General features: G+C 51.9%; 11 protein-coding genes across 12 annotated transcripts; 5 read left to right on the forward strand and 6 right to left on the reverse strand.

Moving 5' to 3' along the window:
- Positions 1–226: 226 nt before the first annotated feature.
- On the forward strand, positions 227–1,582 carry AAFC00_003727 (uncharacterized protein; the record flags this gene model as incomplete). Its single annotated transcript, XM_069343248.1, has 2 exons — positions 227–1,396; positions 1,454–1,582. 2 exons carry the CDS (start codon positions 227–229, stop codon positions 1,580–1,582), a joined length of 1,299 nt encoding a protein of 432 aa, XP_069201072.1.
- A 1,679-nt stretch (positions 1,583–3,261) lies between these two features.
- On the forward strand, positions 3,262–7,065 carry AAFC00_003728 (uncharacterized protein; the record flags this gene model as incomplete). Of its 2 annotated transcripts, XM_069343249.1 has the most annotated exons (3): positions 3,262–4,646; positions 4,695–5,584; positions 5,654–7,065. In XM_069343249.1, the coding sequence occupies 3 exons, from the start codon at positions 3,262–3,264 to the stop codon at positions 7,063–7,065; spliced, it is 3,687 nt and encodes a 1,228-aa protein (XP_069201073.1). The 2 variants fall into 2 exon arrangements, with proteins under 2 accessions (XP_069201073.1, XP_069201074.1); XM_069348109.1 differs by having other exon boundaries at positions 4,695–7,065.
- Positions 7,066–9,186: 2,121 nt separating this feature from the next.
- AAFC00_003729 (uncharacterized protein) lies at positions 9,187–9,779 on the reverse strand (the record flags this gene model as incomplete). Its single annotated transcript, XM_069348463.1, has 2 exons — positions 9,187–9,459; positions 9,516–9,779. The coding sequence occupies 2 exons, from the start codon at positions 9,777–9,779 to the stop codon at positions 9,187–9,189; spliced, it is 537 nt and encodes a 178-aa protein (XP_069201075.1).
- Positions 9,780–10,017: 238 nt separating this feature from the next.
- On the reverse strand, positions 10,018–10,570 carry AAFC00_003730 (uncharacterized protein; the record flags this gene model as incomplete). The annotated part of the gene is made up of 2 exons (XM_069348464.1): positions 10,018–10,433; positions 10,495–10,570. 2 exons carry the CDS (start codon positions 10,568–10,570, stop codon positions 10,018–10,020), a joined length of 492 nt encoding a protein of 163 aa, XP_069201076.1.
- A 1,169-nt stretch (positions 10,571–11,739) lies between these two features.
- Positions 11,740–12,273, forward strand: AAFC00_003731 (uncharacterized protein; the record flags this gene model as incomplete). Its single annotated transcript, XM_069343250.1, has 1 exon — positions 11,740–12,273. The coding sequence occupies one exon, from the start codon at positions 11,740–11,742 to the stop codon at positions 12,271–12,273; it is 534 nt and encodes a 177-aa protein (XP_069201077.1).
- Positions 12,274–12,443: 170 nt separating this feature from the next.
- On the forward strand, positions 12,444–13,673 carry AAFC00_003732 (uncharacterized protein; the record flags this gene model as incomplete). The annotated part of the gene is made up of 1 exon (XM_069343251.1): positions 12,444–13,673. One exon carries the CDS (start codon positions 12,444–12,446, stop codon positions 13,671–13,673), a length of 1,230 nt encoding a protein of 409 aa, XP_069201078.1.
- Positions 13,674–14,177: 504 nt separating this feature from the next.
- Positions 14,178–14,595, reverse strand: AAFC00_003733 (uncharacterized protein; the record flags this gene model as incomplete). The annotated part of the gene is made up of 3 exons (XM_069343252.1): positions 14,178–14,251; positions 14,351–14,486; positions 14,593–14,595. 3 exons carry the CDS (start codon positions 14,593–14,595, stop codon positions 14,178–14,180), a joined length of 213 nt encoding a protein of 70 aa, XP_069201079.1.
- A 473-nt stretch (positions 14,596–15,068) lies between these two features.
- On the forward strand, positions 15,069–17,114 carry AAFC00_003734 (uncharacterized protein; the record flags this gene model as incomplete). The annotated part of the gene is made up of 1 exon (XM_069343253.1): positions 15,069–17,114. One exon carries the CDS (start codon positions 15,069–15,071, stop codon positions 17,112–17,114), a length of 2,046 nt encoding a protein of 681 aa, XP_069201080.1.
- A 447-nt stretch (positions 17,115–17,561) lies between these two features.
- Positions 17,562–19,849, reverse strand: AAFC00_003735 (uncharacterized protein; the record flags this gene model as incomplete). Its single annotated transcript, XM_069343254.1, has 4 exons — positions 17,562–18,270; positions 18,344–19,121; positions 19,244–19,289; positions 19,457–19,849. 4 exons carry the CDS (start codon positions 19,847–19,849, stop codon positions 17,562–17,564), a joined length of 1,926 nt encoding a protein of 641 aa, XP_069201081.1.
- A 1,503-nt stretch (positions 19,850–21,352) lies between these two features.
- Positions 21,353–23,590, reverse strand: AAFC00_003736 (uncharacterized protein; the record flags this gene model as incomplete). The annotated part of the gene is made up of 3 exons (XM_069343255.1): positions 21,353–21,449; positions 21,503–22,826; positions 22,885–23,590. 3 exons carry the CDS (start codon positions 23,588–23,590, stop codon positions 21,353–21,355), a joined length of 2,127 nt encoding a protein of 708 aa, XP_069201082.1.
- A 927-nt stretch (positions 23,591–24,517) lies between these two features.
- On the reverse strand, positions 24,518–25,380 carry AAFC00_003737 (uncharacterized protein; the record flags this gene model as incomplete). Its single annotated transcript, XM_069343256.1, has 3 exons — positions 24,518–24,763; positions 24,818–25,114; positions 25,168–25,380. The coding sequence occupies 3 exons, from the start codon at positions 25,378–25,380 to the stop codon at positions 24,518–24,520; spliced, it is 756 nt and encodes a 251-aa protein (XP_069201083.1).
- Between the last annotated feature and the right edge of the window lie 1,590 nt (positions 25,381–26,970).

Here is a 26,970-nt window from a genome sequence, read left to right on the forward strand (position 1 = left end):
GCAGACTATCCGCATTTCTGGGAGTCAAATCACTACCATAGAGACAAGGAAGCCTCTTTGCTCACACGACGCTCCCGCACCAGTCAAATCTCGTCACCCTGCGATTACTACTTGGTCTTCGCTTCTCAATCCCACGTACACGGTTTTCGGCTGACCACTGTCGGCTCTGTACCCATCACCTTACCAAACCGTCAACGTGGCTGCCGCAGTAGCTCTTCCGTCCCATATGCTTCCTGGGTCGGATTCCATGGGTGCACCTGCAAGCTTCACAGCGCGCAGGCCAAATGCCTCGAACTTGCCTAACTTCGAACTACCTCCCCCAAACCATCTGAGCAACTTCCCTCCCAAATTCAACTACGCCCATGCGAATGCATCGCAACCACCGTCGAGTCTGACGAGCGTTGGTAATCTTTTGACGCCACCGAGTGGACTGTCCGGTGACGGTCTGAGTCCCATAACATCGGGTATCCATCACAACAACAACAACAACCAGAACAGCCAAGTCCCTCCTTATACACCCAACGGTTACATGTGGCCTCCATTGAGCTCGGGCACCACGCCGTATGGACTGCAATCAAGCAACGGCCCTACTTCCTACCTTTCTCACCGTGGGTCGAACATGTACTCACCCTCGCTCAACTCCCTCGTGAGAGGCACGAACTCTCCGACCACGTCGGAGGGCCTGCCCCCTGCAACCTACGGAGATGTGTCATCATACCCTACATCCATGTCCATGTCTGCACCCGCATCACTACCGGCTCTTCAATCCCAGGGATCAATAAACTCGACAATGATGGGTGGACAGCCTCCTCTGCCGTCCGCTGTGAGCCAATCGCCCGGTTCTGCGCAGGATCCCTACGCAAGACTGCCTCCGACTCCCACGTTCTACAACGGACAACAGCACTCCTCATCGGCGCAGCAGTCTTCCTACCCTTACTCGTCTGGCCCCTCGCCGATCCAGCAGAGCCCTCTGAGCACAGGTGGTCAGATGCCCAGAATGTCACCTTCCCATGGTCCCGGATCTATTCCCTCCCTTCAACAGCAACACAGCGCGCCATCTCAATACGGACATTCACGGTCATTCCAATACCCGATGCCTGGGCCAATACTATCGAATGTCGGTAACCCCAACAGTCAGATGGCTCTCGTAGGAGGCATGCCTGGCCAGATGATCCCTTCCTTCAACAGTGGACATGCAGCACACATGCAACAGCTATATGGCCATCCTTCTACTCAATCGAACCCACAAAACGACAGACCTTTCAAGTGCGATCAGTGCCCACAAAGTTTCAACCGCAATCACGATCTTAAGAGACATAAACGAATTCATCTTGCCGTCAAGCCCTTCCCATGCGGCCACTGCGACAAAAGTTTTTCGCGAAAAGATGCGCTCAAGGTTAGTCTAAAACTCCAACTTGCATGATCTTCTTCACTTGCTGACGTTCTTCTGTAGCGACACATACTCGTAAAGGGCTGCGGCAAAGCGCAAGCTTCGTCCGCAGATGGCGATAAGGCTGACGGCTCTCTCTCTCCTTCGACCAAGAGCGGAGGTTCAAGTCCTGCGGTCATGTCTTCCGCATGATCTTTCGGCGTTCTCGGCTTGGAAAAGCACGAATGAAAAAAGGAGCATGACACAGCCTTTCAACGATACCCATTGATGTTTTCTGTATTAGCTACTAGCATTTATTTCACGCCGTTACGGATTCATTGTCTTGGCTTGTTCAGTGGAGCCCATGTCACAGCGCAAGAGGGTTCCTTTGGGACTGCCATGACAATACTGGTGCTCTCGTAAGGCGTTCAAGGGAGGATGGATCATGTACGGGCAATCTAATCAGCCCCATCTTGTTACTTGGAAATTATGTCGTTTCACATGGCTGTTTATATTGGGTGTTTATCTTGCTCGACAGAGGACATAACCCTGTTCTGGATGCATCGCTGCTTGGTGGTTTTGGTATTTTGGTATTTTGGCAGTCCAGATATCGTTTGATTTCTTCAATTTTATGAATTTCTTCTATTGCTGTACTTTATGCGTAATGCGCCATTGCCCTTGTATACCGAACGATTTGACGGACAGCTACATTGTGCAATTGTTGCTCGTGGGCTGCCGGGGTGTCGCCTTATTCCCCGGCAGTGATGATCACGTGTGTGGGGACACATTTCGCCCAAGGTGCCCGCCTGTGGAGTAAGTACAGTACCTCAAAGCAGGAGAGTCAGGATTTCCTTGCACTGTTGCTTCTTTTGTTCGGCATCTACTGTACTGCTTCCCGCCTCGACAGTGATCATACCTACTAGTCTCTTATGACGAGGGACGATGGTTTATCGTAATATTCGATGCTCACAATCAGCAAATCAGGGGTGGAGACGTTAGTACATAAGGGTATTTGACCAACGTTCAGGGGGTGCAAGTTTATTGATGTCCGTCAAAGCGACTGCTGCATCTCTGGTGTCTCCGATGTTGTCGTTGTCGATGGGATGACCCCACCATACCAGTATCTGTTGTAAATGTGCTTCCTATTCTTTGACAGTGGATTATGTCAAAAGCACGATATCCACCACTCGTAAGTAGCCAGAGAAGACTGTAAGCTCATTGTGCGCGTGAAGCAGGCTCTTGAGAGAGTTTCATTGCAGAACGTTTCCACCGTTGCACACCGTTGCTACATTCCTAGCCTTCCATCATAAACACGTCCACTTTCCAACAACAAACACCCTTCTCGATACCACTTCCTTTCCGTTCCTTGAGTTTGGTATTTTGTCGTCTTTTGCACAGATGATGTTCTTGTGGAGCTCTCACTTCGAATCATATGCATAATCATTCTGCTTGCTCAATTATATATCACATCTTGAGACTCTAATCTTGACGGTCAACCGCCGAATCGCTCCTTCGATAACAACGCGGTATTGATACCTGCAGTCCCCTCATTATCCCCTTCGGCATTCTCATTACGTTGCAATTTGCCGCCCATCCCTCGCCGCCGCACAGTCAAAGCAAAACACGACTCGGCCTTCCCAATCTTCTGCTTTCCTCAACCACTATACACGCTCTTTTAGCACTCATTACATTGCATATGCATTACTGATCTTTGTCGCTTGCTTAAACCGTCGAAGGCGACCATTGGATTGAGGTCTCGCGCGAAACAGTATTGATCTTGACGACTACGTCTGTTCAACTTCAAAAGCATTTCGACCATCAACAACCCTCTTGGATAGGAGTTCTTGCTTCGAGCCAGTACCCAACTATCCAACAACAAAACTCGACTGTCGATGGCTGATCGATACCATCGGCCCACGCGTCCACCAACGCGACGAGAAGCTCTGGGCCCTGGCGATTCTCGCGCTAACATCGACCCGTCTACTAAGCGCAGTCATGCCGCGACTAAGAAGACAACCTCATCCTCGCCGCAGGCTCCAACGAACAACCAAAACCTGATGCCTACCAGCGCTTCGGATGCGCGCAGCACCAGCCCAGCCGCCACTTCGCCGCGAAATGAGAGACTCTCGGCCATTGTGGAGGACTCTCAGCGCAAGGCGAAGAGGAACTCGGAGATATCTAATGCTTCAACGACTGCATCTGGCTCCAAGCGAAAGAGCTTCGTCGGTCGATGGCAGCTCGGCAAAACAATTGGCAAGGGCGGCTGTTCCACTGTGCGTCTTGTCAGGCACAAAGATACTGGACAGATTGGTGCTGCCAAGATCATCTCACGGAAGATGGCCGAGTCTGTACGCGCACAAAGTCTGGCCAACCTGGCAGATAACCCAGAACGATCATTGCAAGATCTGGTTGCTGCTGGCAAGGCTATGCCGCCGCCTCCGCCAGGCTTGCTTCGCGAGATCGCCATCATGAAACTCCTCGACCACGACAACATTGTGCAATTGTTTGATGTCTGGGAGAACCACAACGAGCTGTATCTCATCATGGAGTACGTGGAGGGTGGTGAGCTGTTCCATTATGTGGAAGAATGCCAGGGACTCTCCGAATTGGAGAGTGTTTACATCTTCCGTCAGATTGTGGCTGCCATGTTGTATTGCCATCGCATTCACATCCACCATCGTGATCTGAAGCCCGAAAACATTCTCATCGATCGTCAGACGCGAAGAATCAAGCTGGTCGATTTCGGCATGGCTGCTCTGCAGCCGGTAGGCAAGAAACTCACGACTGCATGCGGAAGTCCGCACTACGCGGCGCCCGAGGTCATTCGCAGCAAACCATACGATGGCGCTCAAGCCGACGTCTGGAGTTGCGGTGTAATATTGTATGTCATGCTCACCGGCATGACCCCCTTCAATTATGATAAGGAGCGAAACCTGCATGTCATGTACCAAGCAATAGCGGATGCGAATTACTACATGCCTCCAGAGCTTACGGCTCAAGCACAGGACCTCCTACGTAGAATCTTCGTCCCAGATCCAAGAAGGCGAATTACCATGGATGAAGTCTGGGAGCATCCGTTCCTGCATAAGTTTGATGAAGATTGGGGTTACACCGGTGTACATGCTCTCAAGGAGGCTTGGATTGGACCTTCGCCCATGTTGAATGAATGGACTGTCTCTGACGCAGACGACATTGACAAGGAAATCCTGAGAAATATGCAGACCCTGTGGCACAGCGTACCACGGCAACTTCTCGTCAAGAAGCTGCTGAGTCGCGAGTAAGTCTCCCCACTACTCAACCGTGTTGCGTAGCTGACAAGTGCCAGACCAAATCAGGAGAAGTATTTCTACGCTGCCTTGCTCAAGCACCGGGAGGAAAATCTGGAGAATTACTACGGTGGCACCGACGCGATGAGCTATGCCGCTAGTGATTATCAGCACAATTCGCGCGATACCAGCGACATTCCCCCCGTTCCTCAAGGGAAACAGCAGTCGCAATCACAGTACTCGATTCTGAATGATGAGCATCTACGCTCCAGCCGGTCCTTCGCACAAGGCGGACCGCCTTCATCGGCCAGCAGTTACGACCCATACAGACCATCCCGGTACCGCATGACTCCCGAAGGCACGAGTTATACTAAAGTCACTGTTCACCGTAGAGGTGAGAGCAATGGCACTCGCAAAGCTCACATACAGCACACCTTCCGTCAAACGAACAGCAACCGCGTCGAAGCTCTTCGGAAGGGAGGTCGTAATGTGTCGAGCTCAACACTCAGCAAGCAGTCGAGTCACAGAATATCCATGTCTCGTAACTCACTTGGACGAACTTCCATCTCTCGAAACTCCACCGCGAGCTCCATCTGGCCTAGCAGTCCACCTGTCGCAATGCCCGTTCGCGCTGTCACCTCGCATAAGCGCGGGGTCAGCTTCTCTCACCTGAGGCAAAGCTCCACCACTAATACGAATACTGAACACGATAATGGTGTCCATCCACCCATCACACCCGAGCTTCGGGCCAAGGCAAGATTTTCACAACAAGCTCATAGTGACCGTGGCGAACAAGTCAGCCCCTCTGAAAGGGCTGAGACTGTCGTGCGATCGAAGAAGGAGAAAGGAGCGTCGTCTGGTGTCAAAGCCCGATCGCGCAAGAGTGTCACTCCAGTCCATGTTAACAAGGGCGATATTCGGAAAGCTAGCAGCGAACTGGAAAAAGCTTGTGAGGAAGCCTTCTTCCGGTCGTCGATCAGCTCGAGCAATTATACCGCCGTGACTGACCAGCACCCAGCATATGAAACCCCTCCATCATCCGTATCCAATCGTGGCTCTGCAAACTCCAGGCACCGTAGGCCCTTGCCTGCGCCTCCAGAGGAGACACCAAACAGTTTCCTTACTAGGACCCTTGAAGAAGCACGAAAGAAGGTTGCAGCCAGGAGTGCCGCTGATGGTAACACCGACAGCTCTGCCAAATTCGAAGAAGTGTTGGCGACGCTCGAGAAAATCATGCCTAATACAGCAGCAGCCGAGGCCGAAGCCAGGCGTATCACATCTGCTCCTCATTCTAAGCCGATAGATAGTAAGGCATACCTATCTATTATCAACGAGGAGGGGCGCCGTACTACTATCCAAGGGCATGAATATCGTTCCTTCACCGCTCCAGTCTATAAGGAGGCTGGAAGACAGCAGTCAAATGATGGCAGAACCGTGCGAATGGTGCAACAATCCTCTCCTGCTGCACCGCCGATGACACGAAGACACACAGAAGACCCCTCCTCACAAATGGTTGATAGAAGCACCAGAGATACCACTCATCTTGCCGTGCCTGACTCACGAATGATGCACAAGAAGAGCTATGACGATGTTCCGGCCTCTAGGGCGGCGCCAGCACAGAGTGCGGCTCCAGCGGAGGGAGTCAGTCTGGTGAAGAAAAAGTCCTCGTGGTTCCGCAGATGGAAGGAGCCTCAGACCAATGGTGACGAGGCTCAGAGGCAGGCAGGCATGTCATCTTCATGGAATGGTCAAGATAACCGTGGTGTACCAAGTAGCAGCAAACCTAACGTCTTGGTCCGGGAGAAGCAACCGCCTCACCTGAACCTCAGCCAAGCCACTATCACTGGACAGAAGTCATCCGCAGACGAGAACAAGGGCTTTAGCAAGTGGTTCAGCGGATGGGGCCAGAAAAGGGAGAATGAGAAAACCCCCGGCACCGCAAGCTCCAATCATTCGTTCTTGTCGGCATCACCGCCATCTCCACTGCCGCCTACGACGCCCAACTCTGCAACAGAACCGCAGGCACGCTCATGGTTCGCTCGTTTCTTGAGATTACGTCCGGAGACACGCACGCTTGCTTACAGTGTTCCACGAGCACGCGCCAGGAGTGAACTCTTCCGCCTGTTGCGCGACTGGCAACGTCATGGTATCAAAGATCTCGTGTACTATCCTCAGGAGAACACCATCACTGCTCGTGTAGACAAGATCAACAGTCTCGAGATCAAGCCGGTAGCTTTCCGCATCGAGCTCTTTGTCGTTCTGCAGAATGGCAAGAAGGCGGGACTGAGTCTTGCACGATGTGAGCAAGTCAAGGGTGCGGCAAGCAGCTTCAAAAAGGTGATTGAGGTCTTGGAAGATGTGTGCCGCGAGAAGGGGCTGTTGGTCGAGGATGAGAAGCAGTGGAAGGAACTCTGCGACATTGTTGATTGAATGGTGTATCGTTTCAACTGCAGCTTACGAATGTTCTGTGGCAATGACCGTATGGGTTCAAGGTCGTTGCTTGCGCAAGTCTGATTCTTCTGTGATTTATGTGGCGTTGGTTGCAGCGAGCATTGCTCTGGGGTTCTGTTTTCTTTTTCCCTTACTGCTTTTTCATGCCTTGCTCTGCAGCATGAAGGGTAGCTTCTTTCTCTTTTCTCCTTTGTTCTTTCCTTCCTCTTTTCTCCTTTTTTCTTTCCTTTCTCTTTTGTCTTCTCGCTTACACTTCTCCGCTGCGGTTTTTCTTCTAATGTGATAGCATAGCCGGGTCTGGGACGGTTTTAACGTTTAATAGCATTGCAAGATTAGGAAAATGTTTAATACAAACTTTCATAATGTTATATTTACTACCTTTCTATCTTGACATTCGTGACACACACTTGGTTGGAATTATTCATGTAGATGCTTCGTTTCAAGTATGTTGGTGTACGTCTTGTCCCGTGGATGGGTGGCCAGGTACTACTGTTCATTTCACACATACTCATGATATAACGTAGTGAGTGTTCACTGCACTGCATATGTAGACTACATGACCTGTATCCAAGCATTAATCACTAATAAACAAAACAAAAGCAGATAAGCAATGCATAACCAACCTTACACATCCATGCCCTCAAGGCAAAAGGGAGAAAAAGAAATTAAAAATGTATACAAGATCCTGGCTGTGCCCGGAATCGAACCGGGATCGTAACGGAATCGTTGGTTGGCTCCAGAAGAACTGTCCACAACGTTACGTGCTGCCATTACACCACACAACCTCTTTGAGAGAGCTGAATTGAAACCAGTGGACTGGTCTCAGGATCTTGAATTTTGAGGCGAGTGGAAGGGTACATATATCTCCAATTTAACTTTAGTTTCTGTATATCTGCGTTTTGATCTTGGTGCTGCCATATTCTGTTGCGAGTTTCACACTGGAGCAAGAGTCTTGTCCTTCTTCGTTATAGGGTCTTACTGCAAATATGTTTGGCGTCATCTTATATTCGAGATCATGCCATGGTGCATTCCGCCATCTGACGAAATTGACTCGAGACATGGGATGTTGGTACAATCCACACTTCTTCTACCCCAAGTCCCCCAATCATGAGGGCGACCCTGGCCAGTTTCGACGGTTGTGCAATCCACTTTTGTATTAGCATTCCGTCCTGCACAATCATATCTATCGGGCGAGTATATCAATTTATGTCTCGTCGTTGGCTATGGGGGTTTCGGTGCTTATCAGACAAAGGTATGGGTTGTCAATGCCGTGGTCTTGTGATTTCTTTGTCCTTTGTTCGGGTGACTGTGTGACGAGAATAGCAAAGTATCGTCACTTCGAGGCATGCAGTACGGCAAACAGCCACGAGATCAACATATACCATTCAAATGGATATGAACAGCATACCTCACCAGCTCAGTGTAATCTCACTTGTCTAATCCATGTGGTTTCGTCTCTTCAATCAACATAACAAATCACACCAACGCAAGGGAGTCACATCTACACCAGGAGCAAGTTGATAAAAGACCGACTAGGAAAGAAAAGATGTTCCCGCTCTCGAGATCGAAAGTACATATTCCAGACGAGTTCACCATGGAGTACAGTCTACGACGGCGCAGGCCTCGGGTGGTTCCTTCTTCTTCTTCTTCTCCATCTTCTTCATCACTTGTTGGCTCTTCGAATCGCCTTCCTTTCGATCGTCCTCTGCCTTCGGCGGTGCATGAACAGGGGAATGGGGAAGAAAGTGATGATGGCGACAAGGACAATACTGTGTTAGGTATCTCGCCTGTGCTTCCTGCCATGGCTCTCTTGCTTCCGCTCGTGGCCTGGGCAGTTGTGGAGCGGAGCGTCGTGTGGAATTTTGTGATGCAGTTCTCTGGAGAGATGCTCGCTGTCAAGAGCACGGCTACAGTCCGAGAGAGCTTCGCGGGTACGCCTGTCAGGACTGGATGAGAAGCTACTGGAGAACGGCTGGAACAGAGGAATGAAGAACTTTTTACTTGTTTTATTCACCACTGGCGATTTAGGTCTTTTCCGACGAGAGTTGCCATATCTATCCACCATTTTTTACTTACAATCAACACAGAAGGGATTCCAGCTCAAGGATTGACCGTTCCAGGGGGAAGCACACGGCCCTCACGCTTTCTCTCTACTCTTCGCTTGCGAGACTCAGCGTTGAGGTTCGGCTGGGCGGCCGACTTCAAGACAGCGCTGTCGTCGTCTTGCTCGGTCTCCGGTCCGTCGAGGAGCTCTTCCATCTGGGCGTCTTGGGTTTGCTTGTTCAAAGCCTTGCCGATGGTCTGGTTGTAGGCCCACTTGGGAAGCTTGAAGAGGATGGTGTCGTAGACTGTGGGCATGTGGATTTCGTTCACCTGAGAAAAATGGTCAGCGATGCTGTGAATATACAAAGAAAAGCAAGGGTGCTTACGTCGAGCAGGTATTCATGAGTGCCGCCCTCAGCAGTGCTCTCTTCCAGATAGACATTACCAACGCTATCTACAATGAGGACCTTCCCGTTCTGTGCAACAGTGCGCTTCTTGGTACCGACAGGACCACTGGTAAGCTCGGCTTCAACAGGGGTGCTGATGCCAGAGCTCTTAGCCTTCTCAGCAGCTCTTGCAGCCTTGGGGTTCTTGGCCGCTTTGCGGTTATCTCTCTCCTGCTGGCGCTTTTGCTTTCTGTTGTAGGCCATGGGGGCAGCGTCGTCGCTCTCCGAAGTCTGGGCTGGAGGAGGTGGAGGGGGGTTGCGGCAGCACCAGATCCTGGTACACCAGCAATTCCAGCAATTCCAGACTCATCACCCCAAGCAGTGCGACGAGCATGGCGGATATATCTCTCGACGAATTCTCGCTGCTTCTTCCATCCCATGTACAGAGCGACGTAATGGGCGCCACCTCCGACGACGACAAAAAGACCGAAGAGAACAGAGCCTAGGCCGGGTCTGAAGCGCTGGTAGTAGTAACCGGTTCCGCGCCAGGTGGGAAAGCCATTGCGCAAGAAGTGATCGTAACGCTCGCGCTCAGCACCACGGAGGATGCTGGTACAAACACCGAGCAGGAAAACCTGGCAGAGGCCTCCTTGTTGAAGGCGGCCAGCTCCTTTTGCGAAGGCTGCTTGCGCTTGGTCGATTGCTTCTTGCCAGATCCGACAGGCTCGTGTTGCTTTGCATACTCGGAGAGGAAGTTGGAGCGAGCCTTGTCCGGATGGATGGTTCTACTCTTCTTGCGATAGGCCTTGTTGATGTCGTCCCGAGAGGCCGATGGCTTGATGCCGAGGAAAGAGTAAAAGGTCGAATTCTCGCCCTCGAGAGCGACAAGCTCATCACGAACGCGGAAGATCTCGTGGTCTGTCGATGAATCAGATATTACGCCATTGCGATAATCAGAGAAGGGGAAAATCAGATTTACCTTCCTTGGTCCATGCAGCGACCAATGCTACAAAGCAAAGCAAGAGCAGAAGAGCTCCGCTACTGAACCTGGCCATTGTCTCGCAGTGCAGCTGTCGCTGTGCAAGTCAATGATGCTAGGTAAGAATGAGAAATGGGAATATGGAGAAAGAGATGATGTGTCAAGCTGCAAGTGGCTTCCTGCAGCACCACGGTGTAAGAGAGTGGAGTTTCGGGACAAATTTAACAATAACGATAAAGCACCACGTACTGCACTTGTGCCGTGTACCCTTCAAAGTACAAGTACCAATGCTACAGCTACCTGACCTTATGGTGAACTAGACCCAAGTAGAAACACACACAGCACCCTCAGCGCCCGCAGCAGCTCGGATTTAGCGTACCTTTATCTTATGCTAAGGCGACGCACGATACAAGTATGCTGCACACTGTGAATATGCGGCACGCGGGTACAGCTGACTAGCGTCCACTGTTCGGACGTAGCAGGGCAGGCCTGCGTTGATTGTGGTTGGAGGACGAGCGAGGGATTGGGCTGGAGTTGATGCAGGTGCTGAAAGAGAACCGAGTATAACAATATGCTTGCGAGTCTTGTCCTTGTTCTGTTCTTCCTTTCTGCTTCACGTACGACGTCCTCTGGACGTTGTGCCTGTCAGATCCTACCTACCTTAGGTATACCTTGTGATTGAATCATTACGTCGTCCGAGCTGAGGTTGTGAAGCGAGAGCGAACCCCGCCTTGGCATTCAGGGGGTTTCTGTGACTGAGCCTCACCCACTCATTCCTCACTCCTCACAGATCTCTCGTGTGGCTCAGTTGCTCCGTAGATTTCTAGTTCGAGCCTTCTGCTTCACGATTGTTGAGTGTGGCTGACGCGTTCGTGTCAAGGCTTCCGCTTACTTGTTATCACTGGAATACAACTGCCTTGAGAGCATTAGGGTTAGGGTCCCTAAGTTTATTGATTCGTCGCATCTTATACACGCAACTTCCTTCATTCGACTATCATCCAGTTTGACTCGATCAACACATACACTCGCTTCACTCTTTCACTTCCGTAAGCCACTCCAAACCCAACACTGCTCTTTCCCGCTTCGATCCCCTTTTTCCAATACATTTCTTCATAACAAAAGAATACAAATCCCCAAAGGAGCCAAAGCTAAAAATCTCGCCCCCTTTTAGCCGTCTATACTTGAACAGCACTTTTGCTTTGCCTTCAGAATTCGCATTTTGTTCTCCATTCCATCATCAAAGCAATGGCAGGCCGCATCAACATCCCGCTGGATGCGATTGCATCGCGTCTCAACCTGCAAGGGCGCTTCGATTCCGTGCGCTCTCAGAACATCCAGGGCCGCTTCGCCAACCTCAAGCCCGTGTCCGAGTTCTTCAACCTCAAGCAGTTGTCGAAGCCGCAGAACTTCGGTGAAGTGCAGAACAGAGTCAACTACAACCTCGGCTACTTCGCCAGCAACTATGCCGTCTTGTTCGTCATGCTGAGCATCTACACCCTGCTCACCAACTGGCTGCTGACCTTTGTCATTCTCCTCGTCATTGGTGGCATGTTCGCCATTGGTAAGCTGCAGGGTCGTGATCTCGACGTGGGCTTCTTCCGTGCCACCACTGCACAACTCTACACCGGACTCGTCGTCATCGCGGTCCCCCTGGCAATCATCGCAAACCCGTTCTCGGCTGCTCTCTGGCTCATCGGAGCTTCTGGAGTCACCATTCTGGGTCACGCTGCGTTTATGGAAAAGCCCATCGAGTCAGCTTTTTCCGAGGAGGCGGTCTAGATGGTCGGCCGCGAGCTCCTTACTCCTCTCTGCCCCCATGGGGAAGACCATCCGGGGCTCCCGCAGGGCATGTCGGAAACAGTGGCAGCAGGGGATATGGAGAATGGGAGCCCCGTTCGAGCCAGCTACGACAGCTGGCTCTCGACGACCAAGATGACAGGCACGAGCTGATGTTCGGTCCCGCTGCCGGTCTGATGTCGAAACCTCTGTCCAGAGGTCAAGAAAGAGAAAGATTTACTGGTGATGAGCTGTATTTTACTGGCTATGATTTGAACTGGGCAAGAGGCGACGAGAGATTGCCCGGGAATGCATCGTACGAGAGCGTTGGCTATGCGGAGGAATATCGATTCCAGGATGAGAAAGAAAGAGAGAACTACGAGCAGCAGCGTCAAGCCGCTTACCTTCGACAGGAGGACTTGTTGCAATCTGCCAATGAAAAAGTCCGAAGGGCCAGAGAGAAAGGCAAAGCGAACATTGTCCTGAGCCCTGAAGAAGTCGAGGCACTCCAGCGTGGTCAGACGCCACCCAGACGTGACCTCACGCCACCAAAGACCCCTTCCAAGAGCAGATCGAGCCGGTCCAGCAGTGCTACGAGTCCTGCAGGCAAGAAATCGAGCAAGAAGAGCTCCAACTCACGCCTTGCTAGCAACCCATCTCCGTCCGCATCACGCACCAAAGGCACACCACGGTCATCGCGCAAGTCCTCGCTGGCTGGAGAGCAATCAAATGCTGCGCCCCCAGCTTTCACGATCGCAGGACCAGATGGTGTGCCCATGTACGCACCGGGCTATTACTCGTCTTCCTCTCCCGAACTAGTCCGACCAGGATCCAGCCGATCTCGGGCAGGATCGAGGTCTGCTTCCTCGGGCAATCAACGCGACGTGACTCCGCCAGTATCAGAGCCGACATATGTAGCCTATCATCCAGGACGTCTCTATGGCGGTCCGCCAGGTTCAAGCGAGGATAGTGGTGGTGGTGGGGGTCTGCGCCTGCCTCGCAATCGATCTGCATCAAATGCACAGTTCAGCTCCGAATTCTTCGGTACGCCGCCACTGCCAGCTGTGCAGAACCGACGCAACGTTTCAGGTCCGGCAGACGTTTCGTACTCGAGGGTGCCCCGTGTGCAAGCGCGTTCGCCTCTGGCACCCAGACAAGAGGCGGGGTCTTCGTTTTCTGCTCAGCAAGCATGGCCAGGACGCGGAGAGAGCAGAGCTGGCGCGGGTGATGCGGCTGGTAACTCGGGCGGCAGTAGCGGTCGAGGTAGTGTCAGCAGCGGCAGCGATGACGGCGAACAGGGGGTCCGCGTCGAAGTGCTGCCGGATCGACTGGGTGGTGGGTACACGATTGACAGACGACCTGTTGGCAGCGACGGATTGAAGCGGCGAAAGGGACGAAAGTGAGGCCTTCTGCAATTTGCACGTTTGGTTGATATGTTATTGCATCTAGACGAGGCGCTACATCATGGACTTTTACAATAGAACACTTTGCATTTGGGGTCTTTTCTGCATCCCATGTCTTTGCCTCTCTAAATCGCTTCCCCTTTTCATATGATAGACTGTGGTTCCTCCTCTTTCTCCAATGATTTCCCCAAAGCTTTGTTTCGAACCAAGAGAATAAAAAAAAATATAACTCCTAGTTGATGTTGAAGAAGAGGAAAACAAAATGTCTCCTCGGCAATAAGCAACAAAACGCCCATACAAAAGCGCGGAGGCTGACTGTCCACACTTATAATCCTCTTTCAAAAAAGAGATCCCGTCGGACCATGACCTGAACCATTCAATTCTCCTTGATCCCGACCCCTGACTCTGCAGAGGGATATTTGATAATCATCTTCTCTCCTCCGCTGCCCCTTCTTTTTCTATATTCCCCCTTTGTTTGCATCCAGCTCATTCTCGAAGCGTTGTTCACCCACCGAAGCCGAATAGGATCCTCAGCAGCTCGAAGATGAGACCGCCGCAGACGACAAAGATGAGGAGGACTGTGGAAACGAGTGTTAGATTTCTTTCCTCTTCTTTTCTTCTCGCTCTCTGCGAGATTCATAGAGCGAGGCAAGACAGACAAAGGAGGATTTACTGACTGAGCCATATGCGCGAGACGGGGCTCTTCGCCGGCGTGGTCTGTTTCTTGGTCACGACCGCGGCGGGTTTGCCCATCTTGGACTCTTGCTTGCGGGCGAAAGCCTCGTTTGCACGGCGCTGTTGGGGGGTTTGGACCTTTGCGGAGGTTAGTCTTTTTTTTCTTGGATTCTCGAGTTGCAGGGAGGGGGGTCGCGCAAAACAAGGAGCAGAAGAAGAATGTCAGTAGCAGCATTGAACATACCATTGTGGCGGCTGTGTGTGTGTATGAGGTGTTCGGTCGAGGGGTATAGTAGAGCAAGGTAGATCGGAAAGGAAGGGTGATCGGCAGGTGGACTATTATGGTCGGGGACAGGTAACAACTATCCGGCTGGAAGTGAAAGGGACAGCGAGTAAGACAGTGTTCAGAGAGAGGGCGAGAGTTTCAGGAGTTGACTCAGACAATAATAGTAGATCAATAACCAATATCATTCCTTTGCTGACGGGACTTGTTGATTCAGCCGCTGCTACTGCCACATGTCATCAAGGTGGATGAGTGAGTCATGAAACACAGATCTGGACCTTTGTCGTGTGTCATGCGCGGACAGATTGAGCTTCTCCACACACTCCCTCGAATAATACCAGGTAGACTGTATCTATATCCACATATTCTGATATACCTGTCACACTGTATAATAATCGACTGCTGGCCTGTGTGATTGACTGACTGAATGGGACACAATGTTGGACGCCTTTGAAATCTTGACGACGTCTGGAGTGGTGCTCTGGTCCAAGTCATATGCGCCGGTGAGCAGCAATGTGGTGAACAGCCTGATCAGCGACGTCTTCATCGAGGATCGATTGTCCTCGCTCACAATCTCTTCGTCTTCGTCAGCAAGCAAAGAAGACACACAATCAGCTCGCAATACTCCTTTCAAAAAGGACAAACACACGGTCAAATGGACCACGGCGAAAGACCTCGGCCTGATCTTTGTCGCCGTCTACCAGTCCATCCTGCACCTGCCTTTTGTCGACGACTTGCTCGACGTCACACGCGCTCTTTTCATAAAACAATACGGGAAGGAGCTAAAAATGGCAAGCGCGCCGAGTCGACTCGACTGTTCACCCTTCGCTCCCACCTTCGACGCCCTCGTCGCCAAACTCGACAAGACGTCCATCACCGCCGAATCTGTCTCGCGGTCAGATCACGACTCGACATCTGCCGCTGAGTTGACGCCGCCCTCGAGTACTGCTGGCACCGAAGATGGCTTCGAAGAGCCGCCGCCTCCTCCTCCTCCCGTGCCAGCCTTGAAGAAAGCTGCGCCGAAACACCTGTACAACGACACCACCTCCACAGATGCCACTCCCGTCCCCACCCCGGACACTTCGAGACCCTCGTCTCCCGCAGTCAACCACATTCTCACCGGCAAAGCTGGTCCGCCCGCAAAGGCCACGAGAAGGTCTCGCAGACTCGCCGCGAAGAACGAGTCCGCTCCAGCTTCCTCAGGTGATGAGTCGCCCGCGAGGAAGTCTACCGCAAAGAGACCCACCGCCAAGTCAAAGCGCACATGGGATGCCCATGGGTTCGGAGAGGACGACGGCGACACTGTGCTAGACTACTCGACCCACAGCCTCGAGGGAGACGTCGATTCATCACAGATCGAGGACGTGCGAACACAAGACATGGGCAGCCGAACGAACAAGGGCCAGTTCGTCCTCAAGGATCTAGACGATGAAGTTGACGCCATCCTCGCACAATCGAAATCTAAGCAGACACATTCAGCAGAAGCGGCATCCACGAGTGGCCTCGTGGGAACAGGCATCGGCGCCATCAGCGGCTATTTCAAGAACATTGTCGGTGGCAAAACATTGGCCAAAGAAGATCTCGTCAAGCCGCTCAAGGCCATGGAAGACCACTTGCTCAACAAGAACGTGGCGAGAGAAGCGGCGGTTCGACTATGCGAGAGTGTGGAGCGCGACTTGCTGGGCACCAAAACCACCTCCTTCACCACCATTGACGCCACCATCCGCTCCTCCATGTCAAAAGCCTTGACCAAGATCCTGACTCCTACATCCTCGCTCGACCTTCTGCGCGCCATCACAACCACAAACACCACCCGCCCTTACATCATCAGTATAGTCGGTGTGAACGGCGTGGGCAAGTCAACCTCTCTCTCCAAAATCGCCTTTTTCCTGCTCCAGAACAACTTTCGCGTGCTGGTGTGCGCAGCAGACACCTTCCGTTCCGGCGCTGTCGAGCAGCTCCGCGTTCACGTGCGCAACTTGTCCGAACTCGCCGCCCGCGAAAACGTAGGCACGGTCGAGCTGTTCGAGCAGGGCTACGGCAAGGACGCAGCGACAGTGGCCCGGGACGCCGTCGCATACGCCAACACTCCATCCGCGGGCAAGCCAGCCTTTGACGTCGTCCTCATCGACACGGCAGGCCGTCGACACAACGACACCAGACTCATGTCCTCGCTGACCAAGTTCGGCCAGCTCGCCAACCCGGACAAGATCTTCATGGTCGGCGAAGCCCTCGTCGGCACCGACTCGGTCGCCCAGGCGCGTAATTTTTCTGCTCAGTTCATGGATGCCAAGACCGGTCGTCCGAGGGGTCTGGACGGGTTTATCATCAGCAAATGCGATACCGTGGGCGATATGGTCGGTACTTTGGTGTCTATGGTTCACGCCACGGGTATCCCCGTCGTGTTCTTGGGCGTCGGTCAGCATTATGGTGATTTGAGGGGGTTGAACGTCGGATGGGCTGTTGACAAGCTTATGAAGTGAGTTGTTTAGCAATGTCGAATGGTTGGTTGGTGCGTGCTTTCTCGTCTCCTGTCGTTTTCTGGACATCCCTTTCTCGTTTTATATCTTCTGTTCACTCTTCTTCATGAATCAATGAACAGACAGGGATTGCACGGATGATGCATAATGGGACACAGCGCTTCTTTCTTGTTCTATATCTTCTTCGCCGTCCTTATTTTGGTACTTGTTGGATGAATAAGGCGCTTGTCCTCCTACCCACCACGTCATCACGAAGTCTGTATTTACCTGTCGTTCTCAATCTAGAGATCCTGGTTGTGGAAAACCGGAGAGACAGAACATAATGTGCTATGAAGTGCAAATTTTCCCTTGTTTACTCACTTCCATCAATCATGAATCAACCAACCCACCGCAAACATGTATCCTTGCACTTCACCACACCCCAAAAAGCAATCGCAAGTGAAAGACAGTCTACTGATGCAGAAACTCCAACCGCCCCCTTGCCAGCCCTCCATCGATCCCACAAACCCCCTCGAAATCTCCAACATCCCTGCCTCGCCTCTCCGTCCTCTCCCTCCACCGCCTGATCTCACAGCTCTGCCCGGGCCCATCACGACAGTCGGGCACAGCCACGGTGCCGTCATTGATGTTTACTCTGACGTACACCGTGGGCGTAGGCAGGGAGGCGTCGTCCTCGGAGCGCGACATGCCTTGTTCAGTCGAGGCCGTCTCATCGTCTAGGTCTTGACAGTAGACCATGTGGGGGTACGCGGGATAGGGCGCGAAACAGTACTGCTCCTTTGGCTGCCTATCGTTTTCTCGCGCAGACAGATGCGCTTGTTGCGCTGCTGAGGCGGCCGCGTTGTAGTGCGCTTGCGCGACGTTGTTGGCTTTGTCGCTGTCGATTGGGTTGGGGTCGGTGTTTCTCGTCATGTGTTTGCGGATTGATGGAGAGGAAGAGATGGAAGAGGAGGAGTTGAGATTCACGGGTGGGAAGCAGGATAGCCGTTCTAAAATCACTCGGCCGTGCATAGGGACAAGAGTCGAGGTGCGCCATGTGCGGTTCAAGGGCACGTTTGTTGTCGGGAGGTCGTTCGTCGTCGACGAGGAAGAGGAGTTGTGCGAGGGGGATAGGATGTCCAGCGCTGCTAGGAGGGGGATGATGTCGCCGTCGTGGGCACTGCGGTATCTCATCAGTGGCCGAGTCTTTCCCACAGAAGCATCGCATCCCCTGTAACAAAGGCAAAACTCACAAGCTGAAGAACATGCCCCCTGCCTCCCGCGGTCCCTTGACCAACAACTCCGTCGTAGCATTCAACCACAACCAGCCCATCGAAGCACCATACGCATTCCCGGGCCCAGCGCGATGGAAATGCAGCAAATCCCTCGCATACTCGAAGTGCTCGAGCTCGCGACGGCTGAAGACGCCACACCACGGACTCTCGACGCCCGAAGCCAGGGTTTCGAAGCCGCACATCTCCTGCATGACATAGACTTCTGCCGCAGTCGTGTTCAGCAAGCCTTTGTTTTCGCCGTTCAGGCGCTCGACGATAGGAGGCAGGTAGACGCGCTGCCACGTGGCTAGTTGTCGATATCCGTACGCGCGCCCGAGCCCGCCTTTGTCTTCGGCGTAGTCCTTGCATGTGTCCCCCGGAGTCAGCGTGTCGGCGCCTCGATCTGCGCTTTCGGGGACGATGTATAATTGCGCCTTGTCGCTACTTTCCCAGTCTAGGCCCCAGAAGCCCGCGGCGAAGTACTTTGCCGTCTCGACGACTCGTTTCGAACTCGACGCCCAGAGAGATGTCGTCTTGCGACGATTCAGTGCATCGGAAACCAGATGCGAGTATCGCGTGCGGAGCTTGACGCCTGTCGAGAACGCGGATAGGGTTCCGGCGTAGGGACCTGTGGAGACCAGGCTCTCGAGGTTGGACTGTGGATCGGGGATGAAAAAGTCCCAGTCGCGCACGAAGGAGAGGGAGCCGTTGAGGTGCTCGCGGATAGGGCGCAGACGGTGGTAGAGTTCCAACATGCCTGGATGAGTTTAGTCCCGATGACTCTGTTTCGAGTCTATCACTGCTGCTTCTCGAGACCGCATTATCGAAGACAAGCAATATTTTAGAAGAAGAAGACAAAGAAGGGAAAAGTCAACTCACGTATGCCAGCTTTGCCAGTCGGATATCGCTCTGCATGTCTAGATAACTGCGACGGAGCACACGTCAGAAGTGCAAGACTTGAAAAGGGGAAGAAGCAGGGATCGAAGAGAGGTAGAGTAGAACATTCACGTGCGATGCCGGTCAAGTAGAACAACCTTGCAAAATCCGAGTACGACAGAACAAAAAACGATACGACGAAGCACAGTAACTCACCATATGCACTTGATCAACCATACAGCCCCTAGGCACTCCAACCCCACCACCATGCTCTTCACCTTCTCTCTCTCCCTCATCATCCAATCCACCAACAACCCCATCCATCTTCCGTATCCACGGCCCATTCCCTCCAAGATGATACAGCAAATCCCAGTCTCCCTCGCCGCCATCGCGCCGCTCACCCTCGGTGTCTCCCGAAAAGCTAGTCCACCATCCCGAGCGATGACTTTCGTAAAGGTGAGTGAGCGGCGGCAAGATCTGGCTGACAGAAGCCGCGAGAGCGCCGGTGGCGATCGAGAGGCTCGGAGCGAGTAGCAGGATTGATATTGCGGTTAATGCTACTGCTGCAGCGAGGAGGGTTGAGTATGGGGGGCTAGGGTTGCGATCCATATCTGGGAGGGTTATCGAGAGCCTCTTCGTGGCTATTGAGTGTTTCTTGCTTCTGATCTTTCCTCCCCTTTTGCTGATCTACTTCTCTGCTTTTCCTTTGTTCCTCCTTGTCATGCAATATCTAGATTACAGAATGAAAGCAAACCTAAGCAGCAGAGCAAATATCTCTTCCTTCCCCTTTCTCGCCTCCCTCTCTCCTAACGCTTTTTGTCAAATTGCACGACTAAGTGACCAGATGACTGTGTCTTGACATGTAATTGACTATACCAGTACTTGCAAAGAAACCTTCGTAATCGAGAGGCTAGAAATGAATCAAAGAAATTGATGGAAGAGAGCGACAAGGAATATGAAGGGTATAGAGCGTAATTTCCTTTTAAACCTTCGATAAAGAAAAACGAAAGAGTTTAAATAAACCTTGTAACAGCGAATAAAACAGTCGAATTAGTGAGGGTGACATAACAGCAGTAACAGAAGCAGAAGTAGAAGCAGAAGCAGGAGTAATAGCAATAGCGGTTAAAGCAGTATAATGCACTAACCCTCGTTCGTACGTACAATGTTAAGAAGAACATAAACTGAAACAGCTGCGTAGCTATTTAAGATCTTAAAAGAATAGACTCCCTCCTTCTCTTACTTTATGTATGTGAACTAGCAGCCTATACCTTCTGCTTCTTTATACTTAATGGAAAATGATGCCGAACTTGAAAGATAAAGATACCTTATAGCGAAAAGGACTAACTAAAACCGATCGATTGCTCGCTAATCTTCTTCTGTCAATCTTCCCCACTTTATTTTGTCTGGGGTTGAGCAGTTCTATTGGAAGATCCTCCGCGTTGTTTATTCGCGTTTCACTAATTATCTTACCAACCTTACTTTTCTGTGCTACGACATGTATATATGTGTGTGTTTGCCCGCTTTAGCTACCTTCTCGTTACGATAAGATTGGAAGCATTCCGTGTCACAAGACTTGTACAAATGAAAAGAGAAGGTGGGTGTAACAATCAGCGAGAAGTCACATGCTAGGCCGTTCTTGTGTGTGAATTGCATTGAACCGTGCCTATATCAGTCAGGAGTCAAGAGGCAGGTTCTACCAGACATGTGGTACTATCAAGGGAAAGACCGTCATTTTCATTTGGAGGGCAGAAGCCATACGCATCATTCCAGAAAACCAAAACTCTTGTAACGTAGTCTACACTTTGGAATGAAAGGAGGAAAAGGAAATAAAATAAAACATAAAGAGAAAGGCGTTGCGCGATGAGCAGCGTCGGCGTGTGGGTTTCAATCAGCATTCTGCAATGGCCAAAACCGAACCATTCAGATCTGCCCTGCCAGGTAAAAGTTCCATCATCACCCCCGTCTTACTCCACCAAGCGACCGACTTGTGCGAGTACCATCGTCAAAAACTCCTGCCTTTACCAAGATCCTGCTCAACCAGAGCTTTATGCGGGAAAAAAATGAAAAACACGAAGAGCAATCTACGTCTCCTTGGTGGACTGGCGCAACACTCTAGAAAATGGTTCCAAAGTCATCGGCCTCTTGTAGCTGAGGCAGAGGCTTGCGAGGGCTCGAACGGCCGTTGTCGTCGGTGGCGGGCTTGCGATGTCTACATGTTCATTAGCAAAGGACCCTTTTCAAAAATTCCCTTCGAATACATACCTGAAAGTGAAGCCAACGAAAAGACTGCGACCCATCTTCTCGTCCCGCTCAGCCATAGCCTCCAAGGCAGTCTGCTTGTCCTTGACCTCCTTGTACTTGGCCATATCCTTCTCGCTCTCAAAGTCGTCAAAGTAGCCGGCATCGGTCTCGCTGTCGAGCTCGGGGACAAAAGGAGCACGTTCCTCTCTCAGTCTGTCCCACTTGACTTCGGCAAAGTATGGATGGGCCCTCACCTGACTGATACCTCTGAGTCTGTTGGTCTTGGGGGCGATGAGTCTGGTGATCAGATCCCAGGTGCGGCGCGAGAGGAAATAGTTGGGGTCTTCGTACTCCGGCTTCCTCAACACATGTTGCCAGCGCTTCAGGTTCTGCCAGGTCTCGTCTACGGTGGCACCCGCGAATGGCGGGTATCCGGCGAGAGCTTCGAACAGCATGCATCCCAGCGACCAGTAATCCACAGTGAAGTCATACTCGTCTCCCTTGAGCACCTCGGGGGCCATGTAGTCGGGACTTCCGACAATCGACTTTGCGTAGTTGACTTCTCTCTCGCGCAAGCTTCTGTATCCTTCTCTCCTCTCTCTCAGCGAACGCTCTTCCATCGGGCGTCCGAAGGGAATGGCGTCACGAGGCATGTTTCCGACTTCCTCGAGCTTGATGCGCATACTTTCAATCTTGGCCGGAGCGAGGAAACCAGCGGCGAGACCAAAGTCAGTGAGCTTGACGTGGCCAGTGCCATCGATAAGGAAGTTCTCAGGCTTGAGATCGCGATGGATGTAACCCAGCTGGTGCAGGGCGTCGATGCAGAGGAACATCTCGGAAATGTAGAAGCGGGCGTGGCGGTTGTGCAAGACTCCGGTGTTATTGAGGAGGGTGCGGAAATCACCTCCGGGGACGTACTCCATGGCAAGGTATATGCTCTGGTCGTCTTGGAAGGCATACAGCAAGCGGACCAGCCACTCGCTCTTGGCATTGGTGAGAATGTCGCGCTCGGTCAAAACGTGTCTGATCTCGTCGAGCTTGAAGAGCAGCTTCTTGCTCATGACTTTCAGTGCGCACACCTCACGCGTGTCCTTCTTCTGAGCAAGGAAGACTTGACCGTAGCCACCTTGACCGACTTGTGTGAGAATGGAGAAGTCGCCGGCTCCGAGACGGGTGCGTCTGTTACGGAGATTGGCACGCTCTCTACCAAGGTATTGTGTGAGGTCTGCCTGGTACTCGGCGGTGGGTGTGGCAGGAGGAGGGGGGTTGTGGGCCTTGAAGGTGGCCATACGTCGCTGACGAGCAGAAACATAGTTGAGAAGGTCGTAATAGTAGTCGAGGAAGTCTGGGAGGTTCAATTAGTTGCTGATGGTTTGTGTTCTTCTTGCAAGAGAGTCACCTACACAGCTGGGTGACATTGGCCAGGCGCTTCACCGATGGCTTTGCCAACTTCTCAATCTCCTCAGCGGTGAGACCGCCAGAGACGACGCTCTTGGACCGCGTGGGAGAGCGCTCATCGGCGCGTGTGCGATAAGGATCTTGTCTCGAGGCAGCGGCATGGCTGGAGTAGTCGTCCTTTTGAAGAGGAAGTCTGCTTCCCGGCGGCGTGTTCTCTTTGTTTGACCTCCGAGTCGGGCTGCCGGATCCAGTAGACTTCTGCGAAGGATCGGCGAATGGGTCATCGTATTGTTGTGGTTGAAGGCGAAGATTGGACTTGCTTGGCGACAGAGGAGGGATCTGCTGCGTCGGCTGCTGCTGTTGTTGCTGCTGCTGTTGTTGCTGCTGCTGCTGCTGCTGCTGCTGTTTGGGCATCTTGCTGGAGGAGCCCATGGTGGGGAGCAACTTCATGGCATTGGAGAAGACATCGGGCAGATCAAAGGCGCCGGGCGGCAGCCTGTTCTTGCTCGGGCTGCCTTGAGGGGTATGTGAGGGTGAGATGAATGCATTGTAGGAAGATGCAGAGGACGCAACACCGGCATGAGATGCTGTCGATAGAGGAGTCATTGGTCGCTCTCCCAAATCACTTCCTGTACGGGCGTGGAATGTTGGTGGAGGCACAGGCAGATCGAGTCCGATGTTTTGCCCTCCCACTTTGATGGGGGAAGCCATTGTACCTTGCTGTACGCCTACTGTACTATGCTGTAATAGTGGGCTGTGGAAAAAGTCTTGTCTGACGCTAGATAGATTGAATCAATGTATCGGGTGTTGTTGACTTGTCTTAGTGTTTGCAAGGGGAAGGGAGATCCACGCAATATACAGTAGCAGTAGCAGTAGTACGTAGTGGGGAAGATACAATACAGTACTGTGAATAAACACAAGCCACCCTTGCACTGCAACAATATTGACCTTTCTACATTACACCTTGTCTTCTCCCTTGTCAAACGCCCCTCCCCCTGTGTCCAGGAATCCGCAGCCAAACAAGAAAACACTCCGCGCTTGCCAGCCGTGCCAGGGCAACCAGATGCAATCAGCGCAATCAACACTCAATCAACACTCAATCAACACCCAAACAACACCCAAACAACACAATCAACCACTGCGGCACGGCCCGAGCGCACAAGCCCCGCTTGCTCACTCTCAGCTGCAACACAAGACAAACCAACTGACCGGTCAAGATATGTCTTCGATTTTCTTATCCAGCGGTCTCTTATATCACGCTATCAGTAAAGTCAGCGAGCAATTACCGTGATAGATGACTGAAATTATTGTCAGGTATGTCGGTCGCACACACACTACAATCAAAGCAAGAAGTCTCAAGTCACCTCATCTCACCTCAATTACAACACCAGACTTGGCACGAAGCATTATTTGGTCGGACTTGAATTTCACATCGAGCACAAAGCCCAAGATGGACTCGCACTAAGCCTTCATGTTCCTGACCAACTAAGCTACCGTGGTACTGCGACGCTCTCGCCTACAGTCATGCCTGCCACAGGCACCGACAACATGGTCATCAACGATTCATGTCCACCATTGGGTTACTAAATCGAGGCCCAGAGGCAATTACATATACCATGTCCACCCATGCACGGCCCTTTAATGGGTAGTTGGTTTCGTAGGCTGACCCCTGAGGTCTTCAACGAGCCCGTCCCAGAGCTGCTTCAAGATACTACTCTGCTCCATCATGGGAGCCATGTTTCTCTTGGTCGCTGTAGCCACGCGCTCAGCCATGGCAGTAAAGTCAATAGCCATCGCACTATTGTCACTCAGCTCGGAGATAGTGCTGATGCGGCTATCGTCTCCATTTGTAGAGATAGAGTTGACCGTTGGCTTCAAGACCGCCTTTCACATTCATCAGCATATACTTCTTCACTGACACAAGCATCGCTGTCTTACCTCTTCGTCGGCTTCGAGCGCATGCGCTCCAGTTCGAGGGGGAAAGAAGTTGGTCGGCAAGAGTGGGACACGGATAGCAGCTTCGGGGTTCTCGGGGTCGAAGATGTTGTCGGGAAGATAAGCAAAGTCGATGGTCGACGAGTCATTTACTGCCTTCAACGCGCGGCTGGTGTTGAAGTGGCGGACTGGCTTGGCCTCCTCGACCTTGCTCTCAGCCGTGGGACGCTTGCTAGCATTCACGGCAGTTGTGAAAGCGCGAGAGTGGGCCAGTTCGTCTGCAGACAGACGGCTCATGAGCTAGATACGAATATTAGTCACGTGATAATTCATGGATGGACATATCAACTCACCTCCTGTTGACCACCGGAGAAGTCGAGCTTTCTCCTCTTGCACTCAGCTCTCAAGCCAGCGATATCTCGGGGCAGGTTCGAGGCAGGGCGCTCGCCCGTAAGCAGAGGAGACGGGAAAGTAGCGGGTCCGGTCATATGGAGCTGGCGGGATTGACGGCCACCAGCTGCCAGACGCTTGAGAGCGATGAATTGATAGTTTCTGGGAACAGACATTGTAAAGACTTGGGGAACGAAGAACGTGTGAATGTCGAAGTTACAGGTGCGTCACTTGTGCTTAAATAGGGACTCGGGTAGGTAGTCGGATGTTGGTGGAATAGCTATAGCTACGTGGGGTAGGTAAGTGAGGCGGAGACTTGAGTAAAACAAGGCAGAGGTAAAGAAAGTTCGCGAACAAGAATGCCGGACAAGACCGCCTTATGTACCTGTCCGGATGGGAAACCAATCGGTGAAGGTGGCACAAAGGATTATGGTACGATGATTGCTCACAGTTATCAAAGCGTTTCTCAGCTTATCATCCGCATACATAAGCAGACATATAACCTCAACTCACCCTTTTACCGGAAGCGAAAGTAAGACTGACCATCACTTGCATAAAACATCACACAGCATGCATAGCCGTCCCCAACAGCTATCACTATCGGTATAATCTCCGGGGGGTAGCAAGTGCATAAAGTTTAGCTCGGTACGGGAGAGAAAGAGCTATTGTACACTAAACATAGATGGTCCTCCGGGGAAGCATTAAGCGCCTAGGATATGACTCAATCTCATCTCCCACTATGGAACCCGAAGGCACTCCGCAAAGCTATCGAAAGTGAAGCTGCTCCGATTAAGCTGCAGCTGCACAAGCAACGTACAGTATCCCCCATGGTGTGACACCTCGTGAGACCCAGCTCAACCAGCTCCCAGGTACATGGACGGATGGATGCGTGGAGCACACGATCAAGGGTCCATAGATACGGTGTAGCCATCCTCTAGTGGTCAAGGTCCAGATGCGAGCCCTTGCAGCTGTGGTGCATCAAAGCATGATTATTACCTGACTACCGGGATACAAGCATTACAGTCACTCGTACTGTACCTGTGGATACATTGCTCATTCCTTTCCGAGTCCTTATTCTTGCACCTTTACTACACATCGCTCTGTTACCAATGCTTCTTCGTGTCCTTCCATTCATTACTAGCATCTTAAAGTGCTATTTTCGTATGATGAAAACCACATAGTCGGAGTTCCCCTCTCCCTTGACATGCGGCGGCTCTCCTCCACAAGTCCGCTCTTGGAAGCATTCCCGAAGATCTCTCAAGCTGCAATCTGTCCTTGATGCCAGCCAGCTACCACTGGTGGGATGAGACTTCGTTGAGAGATCAACCTTGTCTCAACGTCTTCCTACCAACATACATAGAAGGAAAGCAAAGATAAGAGCAATTGACGCATTCACCTCAATCAGCCTGGCTTCGAAGCACTCGTCTTGGGTTATCGTCTCGGACAATTCGAGTTAGCATAACGGACAAGCAGCTCATTTGCATACAACTTTTGTGCAATTGGTAGAAAGTGAAAGACCCTCAACAGCCACAGAGTGCGTGAAATGCAATTTTATCTATGTAAGCACCCAACGACGAGTCTAGTCTGTGCTACTATGTGACTGCACAACTCGACCGAAAGGTGCGCACAAAGCGGAGACAACGCCGTGACTCAGACAAAGGACGCAATATCAAAAACCATTAAAATGGCCTGACTTCGATACCAAGTCCCACCGAACAATCTAGACAAGGGGGAAAGATCCTCGCTCTCCCCACCCCGAGTGCACA

The sequence above is a fragment of the Neodothiora populina genome (assembly GCF_041146345.1).
Source record: "Neodothiora populina strain CPC 39397 chromosome Unknown canker_contig_16, whole genome shotgun sequence".
In the NCBI taxonomy this organism is placed as follows: Eukaryota; Fungi; Ascomycota; class Dothideomycetes; order Dothideales; family Dothioraceae; genus Neodothiora; species Neodothiora populina.